Source organism: Strigops habroptila, chromosome 2 (assembly GCF_004027225.2).
Source record: "Strigops habroptila isolate Jane chromosome 2, bStrHab1.2.pri, whole genome shotgun sequence".
NCBI classification, from domain to species: Eukaryota; Metazoa; Chordata; class Aves; order Psittaciformes; family Psittacidae; genus Strigops; species Strigops habroptila.
Genome location: NC_044278.2, coordinates 38,856,474 through 38,882,167, shown reverse-complemented (window position 1 = coordinate 38,882,167; position 25,694 = coordinate 38,856,474). Strand labels below are relative to the sequence as shown.

General features: G+C 34.5%; 1 protein-coding gene across 14 annotated transcripts in view; it reads right to left on the bottom strand.

Moving 5' to 3' along the window:
* The window catches only part of DMD (dystrophin), a 1,118,883-nt gene that overhangs the window by 619,973 nt on the left and 473,216 nt on the right, over positions 1–25,694 (bottom strand). For all 14 annotated transcript variants that reach the window (XM_030475728.1, XM_030475726.1, XM_030475707.1 and 11 more), the window contains 2 exons: positions 13,445–13,639; positions 3,174–3,346 (listed from right to left, as the gene is read on the bottom strand). In XM_030475728.1, the coding sequence (XP_030331588.1) occupies positions 3,174–3,346; positions 13,445–13,639 (368 nt within the window). The remainder of the gene's footprint in view (positions 1–3,173; positions 3,347–13,444; positions 13,640–25,694) is intronic.

The window sequence follows — 25,694 nt, the reverse complement described above, 5'->3', positions numbered from 1 at the left end:
TAAATATAAACTTCCATGTTATTACAACCCTTTGATTTCCTAAAACCAATATTCAGAAATTAACATATTGTAGTGTATTTGTTTCTGTAACCTGGTATACTCACATTCACTTAGACACACTCCCTTGAAAGCAAGACAGAGCTCCAATAATAATTCAAAATCTGTCCTAAAACATCATCATCAATAGTGTATCTCATAAACACAGCTTCATCCATGTCTGCTCAAAGGCAGACTTACATGGATACTTTCACCCCTTATGGACTCAAACTGCTAGAAGCAAAATGCTAAAGGCCATATTGTCTTCTTTCATCTCCTCCCTGGCATTTGTGTGCAGTCCAAATGCACCTCTGAAAACTGCAGAAGCTACATGGATCATCTCAGAGTTCAAACAAAACCACTGAAACAGTAATAGAAACATAGTAAGACAGACACCACAAACAAAAAATTTAAAACAGAAAGGCATGAAATTCCAGACAGCAGTCAAGATTATCATCAGCTTAAGTTGCTGCCCATCATACTATAAGAGGATGACTCCCTCAGGCAAATACCAGCTGGAGAGTAGTCATACTTTACACTTCTCTAGTGCCTTTATCTGATGACCTCAAAATACTTGACAAACATTAATTCATTTCACTTCAGAACACTTTCTGCTCCTCCCTAAATATCACTATAATCTAAATAAGGGACAACCAAGTGGCAGTCTTGGTGGTCCAAGCTTTCAGCTAACAGTAAATTGCTCTCCCTTCTATGCACTAGTGGTAGAAAATGCATGGGGAGATTCCAAAGGTTTCTTAGAGGTTGGTCTGCTATACCAGTAAGAGTTTGGACAAAGCCAGCCTTGGGAAAAGCACGACAAAAATATTCCCACCTTTTATTATCTGTGTGAGCAGCTTGACTCCAGTCTCTGCTTCTAACTTACCCTTCATTTTTGTACATGGCATCATGGCAACCAGAAGAATCTATTTTACCACACCAGATTCAGGCTTACTATTTAAAAAAAGTACTGCACATGGGAGAATCTGGAAACCAGATTATAAATCCTTCTCAGTTTCTCACCCTTTAGATGTTGAGACAAAGCAGAGATGACATGAAGATTACTGAATTATATGTTTAACTATGATTCTCTCTGACTATTATTTTTTTAAACTTTGCTCTCTCTCTTTTTCCAGTAACCTAAAATCAAAGTTAGTGACTGGCTGACAGTTGAAATAATATTTCTGTACAAATCTGCAAAGTGATAGCAGTTGACCAATAATTCTAAACAAAGAAAACACAAAAGTTACCAAGGGAAAATCAGTTTAGTATAAGACCATAGGAAGATTTTATTTTCTTAGAGTCACTGCTTACATGTTTAAATTCATATCTCTTCCTACTACACAACACAAACATTATTTGGACATTAAGTTAAAACCATGATAATTATTCTGAAAATAAAAATTAAGACTAGTTTCTGAGTTGTTTTTGCACTCGTCATATCAAATGAAACTTTTAATGCCAAGTTTTCAATGTTGTCTGAAGAGCCAATTTTGTAAAATTCCTATGAATGGACAGTTTCAGTAAATGAAACTAGTCATATATATTTAATGATTTTCCTGAGCAGATTAATGGTTTACATTCTTAGAAGAACTGTCAAGGACTCTTAAGAGAATCGCAGAATGGTTTGGGTTGGAAGGGACCCTAAAGATCACCTAGCTCTAACCTCCCTGCCATGGGCAGGGACACCTTCCACTAGACCAGGTTGCTCAAAGCCCCATCAAACCTGGCCTTAAACACTTCCAGGCAGGGGGCAGCCACAGCTTCTCTGGGCAACCTGTACCAGTGTTTCACCACTCTCACAGTAAAGAATTTCTTCCTAATAACTAATCTAAACCTACTCTCTTTCAGTTTAAAGCCATTCCCCCTTGTCCTGTCACTAATTACTCTGTAAGAAGTCCCTCTCCAGATTTCTTGTAGGCCCTCTTTAGGTATTGAAAGCCTACTCTAAGTTCTCCCTGGAGCCCTCTCTTCTCCAGGCTGAATGAGCCCAACTCTCAGCCTGTCTTCGTAGGGGAGGTGCTCCATCCCTCTGACAATCTCCATGGCCCTCCTCTGGACTTACTCCAACAGGTCCACAACCTTCCCATGTTGGGGGCCCCAGAGCTGAACACAGTAGTCTAGGTGGGGTCTCACAAGAGGAGAGTAGAGAGGCAGAATCACCTCCCTCAACCTGCTGATTCTGTGGTAATTCAATAAATGCTTGGAACTATGACTTTTTTTTTAAGTCAAACTTATTTGTTAACTCTTAAATTACTGATACTGAAAAAAAGTATAATATACATAATATACATAATAGAAATTTCTGTATCAATGCCAGTAACATCTGATACATCATCTACTTAAAAAATTGAAAGAGGAAGTAGGCATTTTATTGCACAATGCCAAAAATTTTAAGCATCAGATAGCTACTGCGGAGTATAAATAAATTACTGGATTTTTATTCTCTAATGTGCTACTAACATAAGCCATGTCTGAATAAAGAAATTAGGTTTGGCTATATTTTGTATCATAATACGATTCCCAGATTACACACATGAGAAATAATATGCAAGGAGAAAAATAATACTAAGTATTATATGGTATTGTAGCAGATGACATCTTTATCTATTATCATTTTAATGCCTTTCTATACCTCTCTTGGTTTTCCTGCCTTGTCATATAATGTCTAATATACAGATTTATAAAAAACATGACACTGGAGTTAGAGTTGCTAACAATTATATATAAAGTGAGAACTGCTCTTCGAACTCATAACTCCTCTGCAATTAAAAGGGATTTTATCCTGATGCAGCCATCACAGATTCAAATCAAGAGTACAGGTATGAAAGAGTAAATGCCAAATACTATCTCAGGGTAAAGGTATGTCATTTATAATGACATGGGAATATGTGTGCAATGTCATGCTAGATTTTGGTCCAATGCAAGGGGTAGATGGTCAAAATATGTTCCATTTTACAAATTTGCTCATAAATTAAATTACAAGTCCTTATAAACATTATATGTGCTTAGTTACAGGAAAGTATCATTTGAGACTTTAAAAGGTATTTCCACAAAAAGACAACTAGGAAACAATCACCAACAGTAGGTCAAATACAAATGGATGCCATCAGAAATAGCGATTTTTAAAAGTTACTTACGCCTGTCGGTCCCTGTATATCTTGTTAACTTTCTCCCATTGAAGATTAAGCTGAGCCAGCTTTTCTTGTATATTTGCTGCTTCCCTTGGTGTAGCACTTTGCAAAGCTGGCATCTTCTTGTTGTTAATAATGTCTACATGACCCAGCAGTCTCCCCAGGCTATCTTTAATGCTCTGTAATATCAAGAGTTTAGAAAAGTAAAGCATTGTTTCTATAAATAAATAAATAATAAAAAAATGTTCATAAGTAAAAGAAATAGAGAGGAAACACCAATTAACAATAGCTTTGAAAATTATGAGAGTTTTACAATAACCAGGTAATAATGACTGAATGTCCATCCTTTCTCTGAAGTCTTAATAAAGTGAACCTGAGAAATATGGAGGGGAAGCAAAGCGCTATTGACTTCAGTCACTCATTAATTCCTTTACACCAAGGTTACATCTGTTTTAACCTCCATTCTTCTTAAGAAGCAGAACAAAGTCCTATTTTACAGACTTATCTTTAACTGTTCTTTAATTATTTTGCTGTTTATGCTTTTCTTTTATACTTGTTTCAGCAGATATTAAACAGATATCAAAGTAACAACATGAAAAGAATAGTTTATCAGGTATCACTTGTTTTGCCTTTTGCTGGATTTCCATAACCCAACAATCACCATTCTTCAAGAAGTCAATTCTTTGTTGTTTCACCAAAACACTTAACAGTACACATTCCCAACTGCACAATGCCATGTTTTAGAAGACCATAAGGAAGACAAACTGATCCTACTCTGGACCTTTAACATCTTTACAATGTGCAAAAGCATTTAAAACTCCATATGGTGTCAGGGACCATTAATAAACTATTTACTGATCTGTTCAGTTCCATGAGTGAATTATACAGGTTTTCTTTCTGCCCTATAAAGCAATACATAAATATGCTGTTTATTTCTATTCTGTGAACTTCTTTCTTTCTAGTAAGTCCTTTAGGATCATTTGAATGACTGAATTTGTTAGAAACCCCAATGCTGAGAAAATATATTGCCATAAACTGTGTACTGACTAAATGATATAAGCATTAAATGTACAAAAAGTAATTAGCAGAGACACACTCCTTGTGAATCAAGACTGATAATGAAATCCTCAAGCACACTTCAGAGTACCATCGATACAGGCATAATTTCGTACTTCTGTGATTTCTTTGTTCTTTATCAGAAAGACAACATAAATATTTTTTTTGAATCAACTAAAACCTGTGAGATACATAAGCTTACCTTTCAGCCACATATGATATCAGAAAAATAAATAAAGGTTTTGGAGGAAAAACATGCCTTTTATGCAACTGATTTATACAGGTGCCATTTATTTACAGTCCTGGTAACATACATCATATGTAGCATTACCAGAGGAAACACAAGCAAAACAAATGTTTCTGAAATGCACTTATTCATTAATCCTTTAAATTTTCATTTCTGTTTCTTGTAGGTGGCCTCTTCCAGCCTCACTGCAACAAAGCACATGATACTTGTCCTGTTCCAGGGATTCTACTTTTTTCCAATTTGGGATTTGTGTTAGGAAGGAAAATGCTCTCTTTTCCAGACTAGTCAAGACATCAACATAAAGAAAGAACATGTCACAGTTGCTGACTTCCTTCAGCCAAAAAAAAAAAAAAAAAATTCCTTTCCTCAGTGAAATGAAGTCCATTCTATTGAAAAGCTATGGCCATGGTTCCTTGCAATGGTGAATTTTGCACAATACCTCTTGCTGTCTGAATATAATGCAGCCAGGCATGAAAAATTTCAAATGTCTTGGATTGATGACTGCATCAATTTGATTTTAGCCTGAAGTCAGACTTACTTTCCCTAAAGTTTTTAAAGTTAAGATTTTCTCCTTTTCTCTATTGAAATGTCAACAACTATGAGATACTGATCATTCGAAACAATAATATGGATGATGCAGATGCCTCACTGAAACTTCTGCACAGAGAAAGGAATATGCTGTGGATAAAAATCTACAGCCATATTCATCTTTTACCAGAGAATCACTGAATAATTTGGGTTGGAAGGGACCTTAAAAGGTCATTTAGTCCAACCCCCTGCAAGGAGCAGGGACATCTTCAGCTAAATCAGGCTGCTCAGAGCCCTGTCCAGCCTGACCTTGAATGTTTCCAGGGATGGGTTGGAAGGAAATGTCAAAGACCCTCTAGTCCAACTCCCTGTCATGGGCAAACGCATCTTTCATTAGATCAGGTTTCTCAAAGTCCTATCCATCCTGACCTTGAACACTTGAACAATGATGGGTCATCCACAGCCATTCTCTCACATGGATTCAGATAGACATGGGAAGTCAGCACTGAACATCTGTGTTTTATTTCCCCATGGGTGGTTAGGAATAATGATGTAGTTATTTAGGTGCAACAGTATCCATCTAAGTATATGATATCCAAAGGAGTTGTTAAAGAAAGTGATGAGGAGCAACCTTTCTCCAACCATTTCTTCAAACTCCCTAATTTCCAACACCAATACCTAGAACTCTTTAACTGTGTTTCCACCACAAATTTTTCTGAAATATGTAAGCCTCCAAATGAATACTGCAAACTCTTAGCTGAGAACTTAGCAGGTCAACTGACAAAAGAGTCTTAGTTTTGTTTAACACAAACACATTCTTCATTTGCTGTATACAACTCTGCAGCAGCTAGTATTACTAGTATTACTAGTATTACTGAATAGAAGATGAGAGGGTATATTCCTTTCTAATGGCTATCAGAAATAATGACGCCTGAAATTTATATCCTGGATACAATACTCACTTAACAAAAAATTAAAAATCACAGCTCCAGTTCACTTGGGGTTTTTTGTTTGTTTGTTTTGTGCTCACTTTTTGGAAGGAATTCACTTTTTATTCAGCATTTAAGAATTCTTCTGATGCTATTAATGGATTTTAATTTTTTTTTTAAACGCATCATCCACACCATCTCCTGGTTAAATATATGGTTTACAATTATATTGTAATGAATTAAATTTAAAATTAGCATTTTAGAACCATGGGTATAACACAGGGTACTGGTATATTATTAGTAGTACTAAAATGAAGTGACAGAGAAATAATTCTCCAAATCCTCATCTCTTCCAAATTACTTGAGAAATATTTTAAAAACAGTAACTATTTAAGACAAAGTCTGAATGCTTCTTTAAGTGAGAAAATGTGGTTATCATTTTATAACCAATTAAAGTTACTACACTGTATTTACTATTTTGTCATATATAAGAATGAAAATCCTTATGAAAATGTGACAACAATGCTCTGACACAATTGCACACAAAAACCCCACACAATAAAGCAAAAAACCCCCAAAACTTTGGCTTTCTAAAGCTCTAGGGCAAATACTACAACATGTTAGTCTTTGGGGGGGGGGGGGAGGGAAGATAAAGAAACATTCCATAAGCCCCTTATGACTAGCAATTTGAATCTACAGGTCCTGAGAAATGTTAACTTACATTTAGCAGACTAAAGGAAATACTTAAAAACAGAATGGCAGATGTCTTGTCTCTGTGATGATTCTCAATATGGAAAAATTCCAATACCAGCAACAGGCTTCCCAGGGAAGTGGTGGAATCACTGTCCCTGGAAGTGCTCAAGAACCATGCAGATGAGGCCCTTAGTGACATGGTTTAGTGGTGGACTTGGCAGTCCTGAGGTAATGGTTGGATTTGATGATCTTAAATGTCTTTTCCAACCCAGTTGATTCCATGATTCTAAGGAACACATTTCCTGCCTCTTCAGCAATCTATCATCTGGAGCAAAAGCTGGATGGGTCTGTATCATTACTCAATAACGTCATTTGGCTTTCCCAGCATAACATCTCACACTCAGTGTTCCTTACTCGGATCTACCTAAATCTTGGTTTTATATGTCCAGGCCATGGATAATTAAGGTATACACTGTTATTAAACTGAATATAAGAAATATCGAAGGATAAAAACATAAAATGCCTCTAAATCTTCCAAGATGATATCCCTTGAACATAAAGGAGGCAGCATCTTCACAAAACCTCATCCATGACTAAAATTTTGCATATTTAAAGAACAGGAGAAAATGCAATTGAAACATTAAAAGCTGCCAGGACACCCTTAAGCACTCAAGTAAAGTAACCTTCTTTTTAGTAGGTCTGAATATCAGCTAAACTCATCCACCCAAAAAGGCATGTACTGTGTTTGACCTGTTTAAGTAATCAACTGGAGAGTAATATATGTGCCTACATATATTGAAATGGTATAGGTTTTTTAATCAAGTAGATCAATTTTCTAAAAATAGATTAAATACATCTATGCACTTCAGAATTAAGTGCATATACCTAAATATAAGTGGCATACACCTAAATGTTTGGAATTAGCAGTATATGAACAGGCATATAATTTCTGATTTATATGTCAGATTTTAGCTTCTGTTTAGAGTACAGCTGCTACAGACAAAGATAATATAGCTGACCCTCTATAAATTAACTCTACAACTGCATGGCATACGAGTTTCCAAGGAAATAAAATACATATACATGTATCTCACACATACCATCTATCTTTCATGTTGAAGAGAACAGCTTCAAGCAGTTATCAACAATGCCTTGGGAGATTTTGTAACATGGTTAACAGAAGTGCACAAAGCTTTAAGTTTTAAGAAAAAAGGATAACAGAAAATCATTAGCAGCTAAAGTGACAGTAGCCTTTGGGGAATGATCCATCTCATTGCTCTTGCAGAGAAATCTGAGTGCTAGAGACTTGGAACACCAGTTCATTTTCACTACCTGGAATTTGTCTTTATCAGCCAGAGAAAGACAATTTTCTGTAAAAATTCAGTTCCCTGGCTATTTGCGTGCAAATCATCCACCAAGCACTGTGTTACTGACAGATCTATTCAGAGAGTGTATTTGATTACACTCAGTTCTAAGTTACGGCTAATTGGGTTTTACTGAGCTGCAGCAGAAAACCACTGAATATTACGTTAGGTGATGTTTCTTGGTAATACACGACAAATACGTATTCCAATGTGCAAAATTAAGAATGTATTTTTGGCAATCCAAACATTTGGAAAATGATGCTTTTGAAAATGTAAACTATATTTATAGCAGATTTGTTACAGTATTTCATGCTTTTTGTACTAACATGACAACCAGCAACAGCACAGTTGTTAGTAATCATGAATAGAGGGAAATATTATACAAATTACTTACAGTGTTAAAATCTGTACAGAACTATGAGTTACAATATCTGGTATGGGTATTATTGGTTTAATAAACCATTTTAACAGGGGATTCTGGCTGCCAGAATCACAGATGCATAATATGTACAGTACATTCCCTGTATCCTGAAGATACATTAGAAAACTGTGGGGGAAAAGAAAAAAAAAAGGCGCTCTATGTGTCAGTAGATGAATTACAAAACAAAAAGAAGAGGAAAAGAAAAATTCAGAGCATGAAAATATCTATATTTAAAAAACAACAACAGCAAACATTTGATTTTTAATGAACTAAATAAAGAACTTACTGGAAATACACAAGAAGATGAACTAGAAAAAGAACTGTTGGAGTGATTATGCAAGAAGCTAGATATATAAGAAATCTCTTTCTGAAAGAGCCAGATGGCCTTCTATATTAAAACTACTACATCATTGAAAAATATTGTAACTAAATGTATAATCATATTCTATCATACAATGTTCCTGCTTAAATTAAGAAAATATATGTTTTGAATTCACAGTTAATATTATTAAGTAATGAACAAGTACAATTATGCCATGACTATGACAGCGATTCTCAACATGAAATTCTACTAAGCACTTTCTCACATATGGCTATAAACACATATTAGACTTCTTAAGTTCCTGATAATCTGTTTCATTTTAGCACATTCATTTTTGCTATCTGTTAGCAGACATACATGTTAGTTTTAATATTCTGGTTAATAAATGTGTTTTTTCCAGCACATATATCTCCACTAAATAATCTAGAGCTTAAACAAGGCAAGTAGCTTGCATGAGAAAAATCACCACACAGGAAAAAACTGTCTTACTATGAGCAATACAACTTGATTTTCCAAAACCAGTTAAGTTGAATATATGCAAATCTGTACATTTGTTCAACTTTTAGGAAGCATTTGTAACATCCATTCTAAGTAAGGATAATTAGCTAAATTCTGCAGGCATTTTATCCCTACACTTGATCATGTAACAAAATCCATTGCAATTACAACCAATTCTAAATGGGGAACAGAAAGATTATGAACTCCATCAATATGAGCATCATCAATAGCATTTTAAGAGTATATCATTAAGCCAAATCCATCTATCTATGAACCACAATTTTCCATACAATCAACTGGAGTTTCATCTTTTATAGAACTCCAATATTTCAATTGTTTGTTAAACATTGTAAGTACAGTAATGAAATGTCCTGAGTTCCACTGTAACAGTTATTTTTCTCCTTCCTAGTAGGTGGTGCAGTGCTGTTTTCAGCTGTAGTCTGAGAACAATGCTGATAACACACTGATGTTTTAGTTGTTGTAAGCAGTGCTACCCTGATTGAGGACTTTTCAGTCTCATGCTTTGCCAGTGAGGAGGGACACAAGAAGCTGGGGGGAAGCAAAGAGAGGACACCTGACCCAAACTAGCCAAAGGGGTATTCCATGCCACAGCACATCATGCCCAGTATATAAACTGGGAGGGGAGTCACCCGGAAGGGGCAGATCGCTGCTTGGGTCAGGCTGGGTATTGTTCAGTGGGTGGTGAGCAATTGTACTGTGCATCCCTTGTGTTTATTGGTTTTTTCCCTTCCCCTTTTTAGTTTTATATCCTCTCCCCTTGTTATTTCCCTTATCATCATTAGTGGCAGCAGTTTACTTTAGTTCTTGGACTATATAGGTTCTTACAGGTTCTTATCTCAACCTGTTGGGTTTACATTCTTTTGATTCTCCTTCCTATCCTACCCAGAGGTGAGGGGGAAAAGGGGTGTTGAGCAAATGGCTGTGTGGTTCTGAGTTATTGGCTGGGCTTAAACCACTACATGAAGAAAAACTGAGTTGCCTCGATATGTGGGCTTAAACCACTACATGAAGAAAAACTGAGTTGCCTCGATATCCTAATACTTAAAAGAGCTTGTAATAGGATAGTAGAAATGTTGCAGTTGCTGATTTTATTAGATAAAGAGACAAGACTTGTTTTCTCTTTCTAATTTTTCCATTCCCTAAAGCTTAAAATGATGAGAACAACACTCCTACGAGCTGGTTTCAGCAGATTTACTAAACATGTCCATAAAACCATTATAATTCAATAAATGTTAGGAATGATCAGATTTTTGCTGCAATATTTTGCTATTTGCATCCCTTTGATATAAAAAGTTAGTGCTAGAATCATCTATGATAATTAATAAAAGCAATTTTTAATTTATATTTTATATTTATCCTACTGGATTTAAGTCTTACTATGCATATTTACTTTGAAGAAAAATGTTCAAAGCAGTTATAATTGAAAGAGTCTTGTAGATAAACTTATTTTTCTCTTACAGGATTAATTAAAACAGATTCTTTCTGAATGGGAGTGAAAAAAAAAATCACAAACTCAGTTTTAAAACACAGAGCTATTCATGAGAATTCTTTAGTTTGCTTCATGCAAATCTGTCAGGGATGAAAATCACAATTTAATTTCAAACCTTTCCCAACCAGCTGCTGAACAATTTATGCACTACTTTTCTATTTTTACTGCAGGACAATGACAATGATGAATGCTCTTCCTTCAAAATAAATATTCATTAAACAGGCTCAGAGTAAAACTATATCCTTCCAAAAGCCTTTGAATGTGCAAGATCCATTTGCCTCTTCTAAGAGATTTATTTGGGAGGAAGATAGAACTGAGCCCGCAAATGCACCTCATAACAATGTAATAGTTCAGTTAAATTAAACCTATGGCAGTACTTGCTTGTAACCTCAGTAATCAATATTATTAAAGTTGGTGTCAACTCTGATAATACCAAATATATGTGGGTGAACAACAGATTAGTTACAGATACAAATCAGATAAAGATAGCCCACTGTAAAGCATTAAGAAGCACAGGAAGTCAACTGCCAGTAAACTGCTTGGGGTAGGTCACTGTTTTTCCATCCAGTCTAGTAATGAACGTAAGTTCATAGACAAGGACCAAGTGGTAGCTCATTAGCCATGATTTACATGGTCTATGACTTTATTTTTTTGTGCAGAAGAGTCATCCTATCAAAAGGGATTGTTTAAAATGAAGAATGACAATAACATTGGCATGTTGTGTGCTTCAATACTCAGAACCACTTTAATCAACTTGTACTCAATCAGAAGTGGTAAAAGGAATGACCTACTGTTATTTCACACAGTCTTATTATCAGTTATATGCTTCCTTTGCTCCAATACCTCACTGTTACACTTCACTACACATACTATACTGCCTTGCTAGGAAACTGAAAACACCCTAATTTTCAACAGCTAATATCTAAATGTCTTTGTGTGTGTATATATATATATACACACACACAAATGTCTAAAAGGTATAAGATCTAATCATGTATAAGAATTATAAATAGATGTGATACTTTAGAAGCTAATAACAGAATATGGATGTAGTTTTGTTACATTTCCTCTGTTGTGGAAAGATAAATGGGCTCCTACAGAGGACAATTCAGAGCACCTAGCCAGAGCCCCTGACCTGATTCTCGCTCTAAACTTCTTTCCTCTAGCTCTGTAGGCAAATTTCAGCCTCTTTAGATGTCCTGAGTTCAGTTGTAACTGCTATTTTTCTCCTTCCTAGTAGCTGGTGCAGTGCTGTGTTTCAGCTTTAGCTGATAACACACCAATGTTCTAGTTGTTGCTAAGTAATGCTTACCCTGATTGAGGACTTTTCAGTCTCATGCTCTGCCACTGAGGAGGGACACAAGAAGCTGGGAGGAAGCAGAGACAGGACACCTGACCCAAACTAGCCAAAGGGGTATTCCATGTCACAGCATGTCATGCCCAGTATATAAACTGGGGGGAATTACCCGGAAGGCCCAGATCACTGCTTAGGTCGGGCTGGGTATCAGTCGGTGGGTGGTGAGCAATTGTATTGTGCATCACTTGTGTTTATTGGTTTTTTTTCCCTTTCCCTTTTTAGTTTTATATTCTCTCCCCATGTTATTCCTCTTATCATTATTATTATTACTAGTAGTAGCAGTTTTGTATTATACTTTAGTTACTGGACTGTTCTTATCTCAGCCTGTTGGGTTTACATTCTTTCTATTCTCCTCCCCATCCTGCCTGGAGGTGGGGGGTGCGAGGGGCAGGGAGGGCTGAGCAAACGGCTGTGTGGTTCTGAGTTATCGGCTGGGCTTAAACCACGACATTAGACTAACATTTACTTTTGTTAAAACCTTTCCTTCCCCAAAATAATTGTAGAAAAATGGAAATGTGGTCTTCTCTTCATGCTGAATGACAATTTGAAATTGCTGTAATTATATACAGCACTTAAGCATGATTTTTTACAGGCTTTCCTCACACAAACATTATTCTGCAAAAGCTGATAACCCATTTATCTACTGAGGCTTACAACTTTAATTTTGTTCTTTTTTATGTCAATTCTGTGTTGGAAAAATTCCACCAGGTTACTGCTGCAAGTGATGAAGAAATCAGACAGTGCTATTTAAAGTTTAATCAACAATATGGAACTAGCTTTTTCTTAATTACATGAGCTACCTTTTGGACAATATTTTCTGTTTAGCTAATTAAACAGAAAGAATTGCACAGAATACAGCTCCTATCAGAATTCAAGATTTTTTTTGGACTAGCCTAGAATGAAACAGATAAATTTTACTTGGTTTTGTTGCTGTCTCAATAAAAAATATTTTTAAATCAAATACTAAAATAAAGCTGCCAATATTGGGTGTGGATAGGGTTACTAAATACTTGAAATTACAAACACACAAACTAAACCTGAACCACAAATTTATAACTTTAAATACATGACTGCCCCTCTCTATTCTTTCTCTCCCAGGATTTACTTTCAAGATAGCCTAATGCTCATGTCTTCCAAATACAGGTGAAACAGTTAAAAATAAACTAACTTTTCAATGTTCTTCTGTTTTGCACCAATGTGACTTCATATATAAATGTCAGAGTTTGCACACATCACAGAGAGGGGCTGAGCACCGATAAAAGTTTCGTCTCTAAGAGTGAGTGCAGCCAGCCAACATACAGAAGCCCCAAAATAATGGAATCAATCACTGTAAGAAAATCTTTCTACCTTACCTTAAGACACTCTTCTTGTTTGAAGAGATCCTCACAATCCTTAGCCTGCAGAACAGGAGAATTAAGGCGCTCTTCTACTTCAGACAAGGCTTGCAGAAGGTGAAGGATCTCTGCCAGGTATGTAGAAGGCACGTAAGTGGTTTCCACAGTCATAGTTTCGGTCACCACAAAGGTTGTATCTTCAGGAACTGTTTGCTAGTATAGATATACAACAGAATGCATCCTTTAGTTTCTTAAAACTATACAAACTTACAACAATGCAATATCCAGTCCACAACCTAGAAACAAAAATAATTTCTACAGACAAATGCAAGAAATAATTGAGGTTTCTGACATAGATTACTCAGACTTCACTAGTCTGAAATGGCAGGTATTAACATTAATCCATGCAAAAGTATAAGAGACTTATCTTCTACTCTCCACAGAAATAAAGATAGGAGATGCAAGAGTACTCAGAGATTACGGTGTTACTGAGATTTTAGTGATAGCCCTTTCGTTTTAAATTATCACACCTCTTTTAGACTCTGTCCTTCATTACAGAAATTCCATACATGCTAAATCATTTTGAGGTGTCAAGTGGAATAGTAAGTTGTGTACTCGATGCAATTTCTTAAATAATATGCAACACAAAACAAGCAGGTCAACGTAGCACTATATTAAAACCTTTCTCTTAAACTAAAAAGTACAGTTTGGAATTTTGTGATTTGAAAGGTCTTTAATGCATTCATATTTTTAAAAGAAATCCCAGCAACACACCTCTTCAGGAAATTAAGTTTTGGTTTTTTGTTTGCTTGGTTGGGTTTTTTTAATCTGGACAAATATGAAATAGACACCCTATTCTGAAAGCATGTGCATGCACCAAATGTGGAGAAATCCCAGAGTTTTTTGGTGCCAAGAAAATAGATAGTTGATTATGGCATTTAGAAAGCTACTGACATACAAGGTGACAAAATAGTGTCTGATTATATAAATTCACTACATTTCTGATTTGATGTGTTTCTGGATCACAGATAAAAAGTAATACTAGAAATGTGCTTTGGAGCAGGGAGAACTGTTATCACTTCTGTTAACAATCTCCAAATAGTTGATCATCTGAATTTCCATTAGAACAGGCAAAATTCAAAAGATATAAATTATTTGTGGTATCATAAGAATAAGTTACATTTATTTGTTTTGTCGTATCACATAGGGTTCCTAGTGTGGGACCAAAATCCATTGCACTTGATGTCTGTCTTCTCAAAAATATAAACTTATTGAGGACCTCAAAGAACTTGTACAAGCAATTGCTGTTAAACTTTCTTTCAAAAATCATATTACTTAGATGTTTCAGTCCCAATACAGATAATCACAGATTTTGGAGGTTTTTTCACATTTTATGTGAAAGACAATGGATCAATGGTCCTGGAGAAAAAAGTATCATTAGTTAGGTACACAGTATGTAAAAGAAAACAAATATAAACACTACCTTGCACATACTACTTTAGCAAGGTGTCTTGTTTTAATTTATTTGTTTGCCCTGTCCATCTTTTCATGACATGTTTCTCTCTTCAGTTACTGGGCTGAGTCATCTGGTTCTTCAATTTTCTTTAGAATCTTAAAATATGCATATACACACTCTAGAAGAGGTATGCATATCACATATAAAGCCCATAAAGTTATCTATCTGTAGACTTGTGTTATTCTGATGCATTTTTAATGCAAACATAATTGCTTTGCTTACACTTTTCTCACTAAATGACCTTCTCAGTACATCTGCTAACACTGAAACCTCTCTAATTACCATATCACTGCTATAATTTTTATTATTTAAAATAAACAGCTTAAAAAAAAGTTGCATTTGCCCCCATATGTTTAATGAATCACATGCTCTGCAAAAATAACAGTTCACCCCAGTGAACCTAAAGCTGTCCCAGTTGATTAGAAAATGGGAGATTCTCAACAGGCCACACGCAGCAATATATTTTTATTCCTCAAGACTACACTGTGACATTTCTAATAGTTCTTGCTATGCTTCTACGTGTAGCAAAGAACTTTAGATCCACATGAGGAACATTTTAAATATAATTGCATTTTTCTTTTTTGACTGACAGAATAGTTCTATTCACTGTAATGAAAAGAGCATGCTAGGTATGCAAGGCTGTTCACTTTAAATGAGGTCATATGAATATGTAAAGTGACACACAAAATACAGTTAGTTTCTATAGGTATATTAGTTCAATCTATTTTATTTCAACCCAAATTTAGGCTAATAACTATGTACACACATACACAGAGATGTATACATGTGTACATATAATAAAATCTTTGCCTTCTTGCTCTAAATAATTCCTGAAACTAACAAAAAATCAAGTGGAAATTTGATGTGTGAGCGCTTCACAGGCACCATGCTTAATTATTCATAGTAGTGACAAAATTGGCAGATCTTTCAATCACTGCTACAATGAACTCTTATAAGAGCACTCTTAAAGGCAATATTATTTAAAATCTGAAGACTGGACTGAACATATATGTTTCAGTAATCCCTCAAAATTTGTGTAATATTTAACGTGCAGCAATGTTAATAAGATGTATGCAACTATATACTCATATTGCCCTTTACAGAAAACTTTCTCACAGCTGGATGATTACACTTGTATAGTTCTACAAGAAACATAACTCAGGAGATTTCTAGTTCAAGCAAACCATTAATGTTTATATCGTTATAAAGTTTAGATTGTTAGTTAAATTGTAAGGTACTACAACCAGATAAATATGGCAACATTATTTAATACTTTATTCTACAAAAATAGTAACAATCCAAATTAATTAGTTTCTGGATACTATTTAAATAAAAGAGTTTGAAATTTGATACAACTTTAGAAATCAAGAATTAAATTTCTTTGACTTTAGTGTGTTTTTTCAATAGGTCACACGTGTTTCTTTTCTTCTATCTTTCCCTCATTGACAGTAGGATAATAGAAATCAAGGCAGAAGTTGGCTTCTTGCGCTAAAGAACGGAGAGCAGACTTATCCAGAACTGGCAATTTTAATCAGCAAAGAAAGGGAAAAATTTTTGGCTTGTTCCTGTGTTTGCTGGAATTCATTACTGTAGAAGATACAGCACCCTTCCTTATTTTCTTGACAAGCATATTTACTAGAAATGCATAGCTGAAACTGAATCATATACTAACACTGTAATTCGAATTTTTTTTTTTTTTTTTTTTTTTAAGGAGATTGTAGCAGTTGGGAAGCACTACTATTCAAACAAATATTCATTCAGTAAAGATATATGTCATTGCTAATGCCATAATGGTTCACCAGAAGCACAGCAGATTAACACATAAGGATTAAAAATAAATAAGAAAATGGAAATTAAAGTTTTAGTTAATTGTTTAAAAATGGTTTTGAATAAGTTGAATCTGACAAAGTGATAGAATACATTAGATAGATAGTTACTTGAAACTACTCAAAACCAAGTAACATTTTAAAATAATATATAACAGAAATAAATTGTTAAGAATGATGGGGAAATGTCCATTTCTTATCTGGTTATTTCTCCAAACAACATTTTGATCGAAATGAATTTATTTTGTATTTTTACTTGATTGCCAGTAGTATACTGACGTACAAATTATTTCTAGTCTCCAAAAAACCACCTTCTTTCGGGTAAGGTTTACCATTTTGTGCACTGCTTTTCACCAAGCATTATCATGTCTCAAACAGTAAATTGAATATTATTCCCTGTCATTACATATATTTAATTAAGGGATAGAATCTTTCCATAAACATGACTCTACCTACACGTGTGAAACTGATATTATCAATAGGTACCACATCCTACCACATGCAACACAAAGACAAGAAATACAGCCATGAACTGCCTTTACAGAGAAGGCCAATAAGCAGAAAACAAACTAACAAAAGAAACAAAACCAACCAACCAAAAGAACCCCAAGAAGAGAAGAACTACAGGAATAATGCAGGTTTTTCCCCCAAAACTAAGTATCGTTATCCCCTGGGCTCCCCCTCCGTCCCAAAGTATCTGTGATGATTATTGCCTATATCTAGAACAGTACTAATAGGTGGCATCAGAGCTAAATAGCTTTGGAAAATGCTGTTAATTTCCTTTTAGCACTGGAAAACTCAGTATTAAAGCACTTCTCCCTGATCTCAGCACATCTATTTCTCTTCCTCTTTCTGCAGAGGGAAAAATCCCAACATCACTTTTGCTGTTGAACAGTTTACACCTAGAAAGCCTCCAGCCTTATTGTGTTAGGTCTTGCCAACTGTTCCATTTTTGGTCCCTTCTCACTATAGACCTCCAAACCCACAGCAACGCTAGCGTGCTGTGCTTTTGAGTACAAGCAAACTTCACACAAACAGAATACATGGGAGGAGTAAAGCAGCAAAACACACCTATCTTCACTACTGTACCATGACACTGCTCCTAGCAGCATTCTGATGAGAAGTTCAGGAAAAACAAACAAACATGTGACTCTTCCTGAAGTGAAATAATGCTTGAGAAAGTATTCTTTACAAGCAGCTGTAAAATACACGAGAGTGTAAAAAGTCAGTCATCTCTGAGCAATAAACATAGTGTGCTACACATACAAAAAAGAAAAAAAAATGCAGATAGCAGGCACCTTCTGGACAAAGGCAGTCATGCCTCAAAGAACCCAACAAACTTTGGAACAATTTATTGCTTTCTAGAACAAACTGTAACCTATGTGATATTTGCTAGCTCGTGGTTAGCATTAAAATATCAAATACATTAAATAATTAAAAACACAAGAGTATGATCAAATACTGTCTGAGATCAATAAAATCACTTTCAAATACATATTTATACATAAAGCAGCTTTTATTCACCCCTTTCTATGCCAACTGTGAATGGTGATGTCAGCTAACATTCAGAAAAATAAATTCTGTGTTTTCAGTATTGCTAGCACATCTTACCTGTGTCTATATATATAGAAAGTAAATAAAAATTATACCAATAACATTGAATTTTCATTACGATATTGGATGGCCTTATTCAATCACAAAAAAATTACCTATCATTACGAAAAGAAGCATGTCTTTCAAGAACAGAGAGACCTAAATCCTCACTATAGGATTAATATAAAGTGTTTACATAATTCTATGAAGGCAAGGCCTTAAAAGGCACTTGGCAGCATTAAAATACATTTAAAATAATATTTTTTATTCATATTTTCAAATAAAGGTATAAATACTTTCTCATGCATGTGATTTTTCTACCCAGGTACGATTGCAGTCCACAAAAGCCTGCACGTTGCAATACTTAAAACATGTATTTTAATGCCTGTATCTGACTTCATCAGTGACATATAAAAGTTTAAACTTTAAAAATACATGATTATTTTCAGCACTGTTCTGGGACAGAGAAATGTTTAATGACTTCACAATACTTCACTGCTAAAACACACCTTACTGGCTGAGAAATGCTGCAATAACAGTTTTTATTCTACAATGAAATGAATCTATCCTACCAATACATAAAATGAAATAAAGTTAGTTAATATGAAACTATTCTAATAATAGCATTAATTAGAAAACATTTCAATAAATTTTACATGCTAGGAATAGCAATAGAAAATTGCAGGCTTTGATTTTGAAAACTATCAATCAACAGGCATTAACCAGGGTGAACTTACTTCCATTGTCAGTTTTTTGACCTTCAGAACTTCATTGAAATGCAAAGGTTTTCTCCATAAGAAAAGGTTAGTTCCCTGACCTTCAGGCTTAAACTATGGGACATCTCCCAAAACCTCAGATAGTCATGCTACACTCTGATGAGGTCTGTGTGGTGGATTGGGTAGATACCCGTGGTTGCTTGTGATACTTGTAGTTACTTGCCTCAAAGACCTGGATGACTACTTATTCCACCCATAGTATTTTTTTTAATTTGAGTGTGTTACTTCTACAAGTATGATAGGAAAAAAAAAAATAATTAAAAAAAATCTATAACAATTAATTCAATTAATTTTAACATTAAACCCAGAGTGATTAGTCATTAGATCAGTTGTACAGAGTTGTAACTGAGTTTTTCTTTCTTTCCCTTTCTCTCTCCCCCCCATCCTGGAGGTAAATATGTACTTTAAAAACCAGGATAAAGCATTGTGGTGCTGCAGCCAATCCTCCTGTCTTTAGAACCCTCCAAGATGTCAATTACACTCCAGTGTAAATTAGTAAAATGAATAGTTTCAGCAATCCGCATTTCAGTAGCTTAACAGTGCTTGCGTTCGTTTTATTCTGGCCTAGACAATTGCCTCCACATATGGATTCTCCTCAGGCTGAGGCACTGCTGCATATTGAACATAGCCGCAGCTTATTCGAAAACTTACCCACTGCTCCTTACTGAAGACCTGCTAGCATTCATTTAAATTAGAGACTAACACAACTACCATAAATTGGCAATTTTAGCAGTTCTGTTCTTAACTTTTCATCCTGACAACTTCCATTGGTGTTCACTTGTTGATCAAAGAGAAAAAAAAAATAATTTCAACTATGATGAGACGGGAATATAAGACTCTCATACACTGCACAGTGTGTGATATAAGCCATCTCTTTCAGAAAATAAAAAAATACAGCTGTGTATCTTATGCCACAGCTGAAATGTCACTATGTCCTGAAGAAAAACAAAATCTAGTTGCATTATGGCATAACTGACTAATTGGAACTACCGGGATTTAGAAAGTGTCTCTTGCTTTACATAAATTATGTATATGTTAATTACTCCTGATAAATATGGCACATTTCAATCTTAATAATTGTAGCAATTCAAAATTGCCAAGTGAAAGGAAATCTCTATGTCTCTGTGATGTGACTTTTAACAGATATATGTAACATTATAAAAGGAATTATTAAAAACATTAAAGACTATACCTCATAACCACTTAACAATAGCTCAGGCTATGTACAGTCATTAGCAGTTTGCAGGGAAGGTGAGCCTTTATCAATAAGTCAAAAGACATAGCCATTCTCAGTATTAGAAATCAGTAAATAAGCAAATACTTAGGTACTTACGCTACATTTTGGCATTAAAAAAATCAGATGACATTGCAAAATCTACTTTCGAGGCTGATTTCAACAGATCTTTTAAAATGTTATTTAGAATTTTATAAGGGTTTACCTGGAAAATACTTTTGTAATTGATTTAAATGTATTACCTTCCAGGAGACAAAATGTATTTGAAAGTTTTTTTATGCTAACTACAGAACACATCAATCCATAGATTTGTTAATCATTTCTTGTATTCACCATGTAATATTTTTCACTGCTGAAAAAATACTTAGAGACATTATAAAGGACATGTCATACTTAAGGAAGTATCAAGTTGACATTCTAGAATATTGAACTCTTCTACACAATTCTAGATCCTTATAATCATGTGGTCCAGTTGTGAGAGAGTATTCATTCTGTTAAACCGACATTATGTACTCAAATCTGCCTACACAGCAGGAAATACCCAGAAGAATGGAAAGAATTTCAAATTATATTTTACCCAAAATAGAATTCCAAAATTGTGTTTCTCAGACGGCTATAGAGAAGAAACAGTATGTATAATGGCAGAACAAGCTTCTACATGATATGCTGGAAGGCAGCCTGCCTAGGAACAGTGTTTGGTCAATGCAAACTTATTTAATGGCTGATTTATTAGGGCTACAGAAGTGCCCTAATCTTAGACAGTATTTATGTATGAAGCTTTAAGACTGTCTTGAATAATAATATGTGTATCTCTACTGACCGATCACCAACGAACCAATTAATATTAAATAAAGCACAGATATGTTAGAATACAGTCTATTGATGTCTAAATTGACTAACCTATTTTGAAATTGTTAATTTGTGATGCTAACTTTGCAGATATTTAGCAAACTATGTTAGTTGTTTGTTGAGATAATTTAAAAAATAACCTAAAAATACCACTAAAGTATCATATTAGTGTTGAATGCTAACAAAGTGCAAGGTCCTAAACCTTAAACACTGACACCTTCCAGAGATTTTAAAAAGTATTACCTAATTATTTTCCATCTTTAATCTACATTTATGGAGATGCAATCATACAGAATAATAACAGGGTCTGCCACTTAGGCTGATTTTATTACTCCAAGACATAGGGGGTTTTTTTGCTAAATAATGCAAATGAAATTGCTGTCCATCCAGCAGTTTTGAAAACTAATTAAATACACACATATATTCAGCATTCGCACTGTACATGTACAGATTCACTTCCTTTTGCACCTTTCTGAGTATACTCAGATGCATCCATGCAAAACCAAAAAAACCCCCAAACACCTCAAAAACAAAACAAACAAAAAAAACCCCACAAGTGATGTTGATATCCTGAATCGTAGACAGGAGATAATGTCATCTCTTCAAAATATACTGTCACTTAGCTCCAGATCACTCTGCAGCAGGTCTTTTCCCTTATTATTTAATTCCATATTATAGCCAAGTAATTTTGAAACCAAATTCCACAAAATGTAATTTATTATGTTAATAAATTATTAAATACTAAATCAGAGAAAGTAGGAAGGTAATTAGCTGACTTGTTCCCAAATAGCTAGGTAATTATAAGGAAGACAATACTATCCTAGTATAATGCTTAGTTTTGTCCAAAGAAAACTGAAAGGAGGGACAGCTGGGTGCTACATCACTCACGATTCTTTAACTAAAGGCTGTTGGCCTCATTTCCATCTCAACCATACAGAGAACAGTAAGAAAAGCCTGTGGCGTGGCTAAGACTACATTCTCAAAACCACTTCAGATAATTTAAAGACAGCATCCTAAACCAGCCTTAGTCCATGTTGCAGCAAGAGTTTTCATTCCTATATGAAGAGTTTCACTCTTAAACTAAAGAACGTAATTTAGATCACTAAAGTTTATGACAGAAAAAGAAAAATGGCGGAGAAAAAAAATTTCTGTAAAGTTCTGTCATCTACAAGACAGGATTCTTTATCTTCACTCTACTAAATTTATATAGCTTTGCAGTGATGATAATACAGAGTTAATAAGGAAATATGAGAGAAGACAAATACACTTTAGAACTCAAAATACTGTAGTAAAGTGGTCCACTTTGATAAAAAAGGCTGTAGATGGTCTTCACCACAACACAGTACACATTTTAGACACAGATAAAGTGTATTTTAAAATGTATCTGTAAAACTAGCTCTTCTTCAGCTGTATCAAAGACAATACCCATCTTCAGTGTACTTCCCTGTACTATCTCAAGTTAGACATAAAGCTAAAATATCTGATAAACAATTAAATTATTTGGAATACATTTTCCAATAGGAATTTCCAGGTTGATGGATGCTAGAAAATGGGTGTAAACATTCAACTGTGATTCTTTTCCCAAAGATTCTCCTTCATCCTGACCCCTTTTGCAGACCATAGTAAAAGAAGCCCAGTGCTCTGTAAACCTATCGGTTCAAAAAAATGCCACTGCCAGTGTCAGAAAAGTTAAACGTTGTGACAGGATCGCCTCTGTCATGTCCTTAAGAAACCCAAAGCACATAGGTGAAACAGATACTAATCCATCACTGTATGGTTCTTTTCTTTTGTCCAGTAGGTATTTTCCTATTTTACCTTTCTAATGCCTTTTCTCTCTTTTGTTCTTCCTCTCTCCTACTCATTGTAGGAATAACAATGAATTAGTTTGTCCCTTCTTCTTGGCAACCATTAGTTGTTTATTTACCCCAAGAACTATTTAAGCAATGGTAAGAGAACCACTTCATGTCAATGCTGCTGCTGCTTATGGAAACTGGAGAACAATCATTGAAAACAATGGTAGCACATTACCACTAAAGTATCCATGTTATTTAGATGCAGACAGATAATTAGGACACAAAGTCTGGTGTTTATCTAACTGTGAGAAATTTATTTCCATTAATGTTTTATTTCTAGTTTTAGAAAATATCTTTATATATAAACATATTTGAACAGTTAAAAAAAAAATAAATTTCATTAAATTAACTAGATAGAGCTCCACAGGGAAATATAAACTGAAACCTGCAAGATACCCCTAAAAGACTGAACTTGAACAAACACTTGAATTTCAGATGTAAACTTGATCAGCCCTTGGTTCCAGAAGTTGATCACACTCTCTCACCTGAGGTGATCATCCAGTTAGGAGACAGGTATTTTGAATTTCTGAATACTTTACAGAACCTTACACATAATAATACCGTTTATTTGGAAAAAATTGATTATACTTAGTTCATAGTAAGTACTGAGAGTACTAATATTTTATCCATGTTACAGATAACTATTGAACTGCTCACACTAAATTACTTATCTTACAGAAATAAATATGTGGTTTGTATAGCTATATTCCTTATTCATTCTTGCTCAATGCATAGTCTAATTGGCATGGAAAAGACAGCCTCTCCCAATGTTTATAATTTGATCATATGATTTGATTTTATTGTTTTTCCCAGTACGGCCAAAATCCAGGCCCAAATATTTCAGTAGTAAAACGACCATAAATTTCAACAGAATCTGTGTGTGTCACCAATGAAATTACTGGAATGACTTAGGTAAGCCTATTTTTTTTTTCCTTGTATACACATCAATGGGTACATAATTTTGACAGTTGTTAATAGGTTCCAAGAACAATATTCCTCTCATTCTAAGAAAACTCCGGCTTCCTATTTACAGAATGCATAGTTCAGCCAAGAGAGGAAAAGAAAAAAGATACTATCTGTGATGGCAGAATGTTGGATAGCTTGATAAAATATAGTAATAGGACAAACAAAATAGAATTTATAGTGTAGGCTCTGCACCTGTGTTCATCCCAAAAATGTTTTCTCATGAAAAGGCCTTTGGTATTCTCTTCACACCGCATAATTTCAGTCAGCTCAATAAAATCTAAACTAAGCCATGACATAAACATGCTCAAAGACTGCTGAAATGAAAACATGGGGGAAAAACTTCTACAGAACAGGCATTAACTAAAGGTAATTGAATTAAAAGTAATCAATATATCAATAACTGATTTTGACCCTGATTTGAATTAAACTATCTGAATCTAGCTTTTTCTCTACAACAGATAACTATTTTGCCACCCTGGACCAGTGGCATATACTGTTGCAGAAAAATAGTAACTGGAAGATTTAGGTTTAGGCTATAGCAAAGGGGACTGATAACTTCTGAAAATACGAGAAACTGCCAACGCTTAAAGATTTTAGATTCTGCAGAGATAATCTAGAAATAAATTTCCCTTGATTGTTTTAATTTTTTCTGAAGCAAATTTTTAAAAAAACAACCACATAATTTTAATATGCAAAAATTGCATACTGCTCTAGGATTAAACTTTAATGGCTTGGTTTTTTGAAGAGTATCTTAATTTTCCATTTATTTCAGTGGGATTTAGTGGTTAATCATCATTTTAAAACATGATGGTAAAATATTCCACTCTTTCATAAGTTATTCAGATTTCACAACTGCAGTTACTACCAACTGATTTCAAATAGAATTTTTTAGCAGAAATGAAGAACACTCAACTTTTCTTAATACAGGAATTAGCAATTTGCCTGACCGAAAACCAGAATTTTTTGCCCACTGTTCATTTTGACACATATGAATACAAACAACAGGTGGGAGAATAAACTTGCAAGACAACATGAACTTCAAAAACTTTTTCTACTCAGTGTCATTTCAGGTTTTGTGCAGTTGTGTTTATGTATTTGTGTACCATGTTTATTCTATTACTGCAATAAACCCACCTTTTTCCCTGTAGAATTACTCTCTGACAATTTTCACATAAAGAGATAACCACTATTACCAAATTGAATGATGTCTCAAAATTGGCATTAAACAGAACATGCAGCATTTGATGTAATATTATTATATCATACCTAATGATCAAAAGTGGTGGTGAGAAAAAACACCTCCTTTATTTAAATAAAGCCCCATATAAATCTATCAATCAGTTGCAGGATATTTGCTGCTATATATTTGTGAGAAAACCAAAATTTTATGAGCATCTACCATGCTAGAGAGAATCAATTCTTATATGGTTATGGTTCCTATATCTTTCTGACAGGTCTTCCCAAGAAATATTGGGGAAAATTAAAATCCAGGGGAGCATGATCATTCTAAATTCACACTTTGATATCGGAAATATATTAGGTCCAGCAAAATAAGAAATGCAAATCTGTCATTAAGCCACATAATTAAAGGTCTTCTTCGATGCAGTCTTATTATGTTTATTCAGTGAATCATAATGAATTGCAAGATATACAGT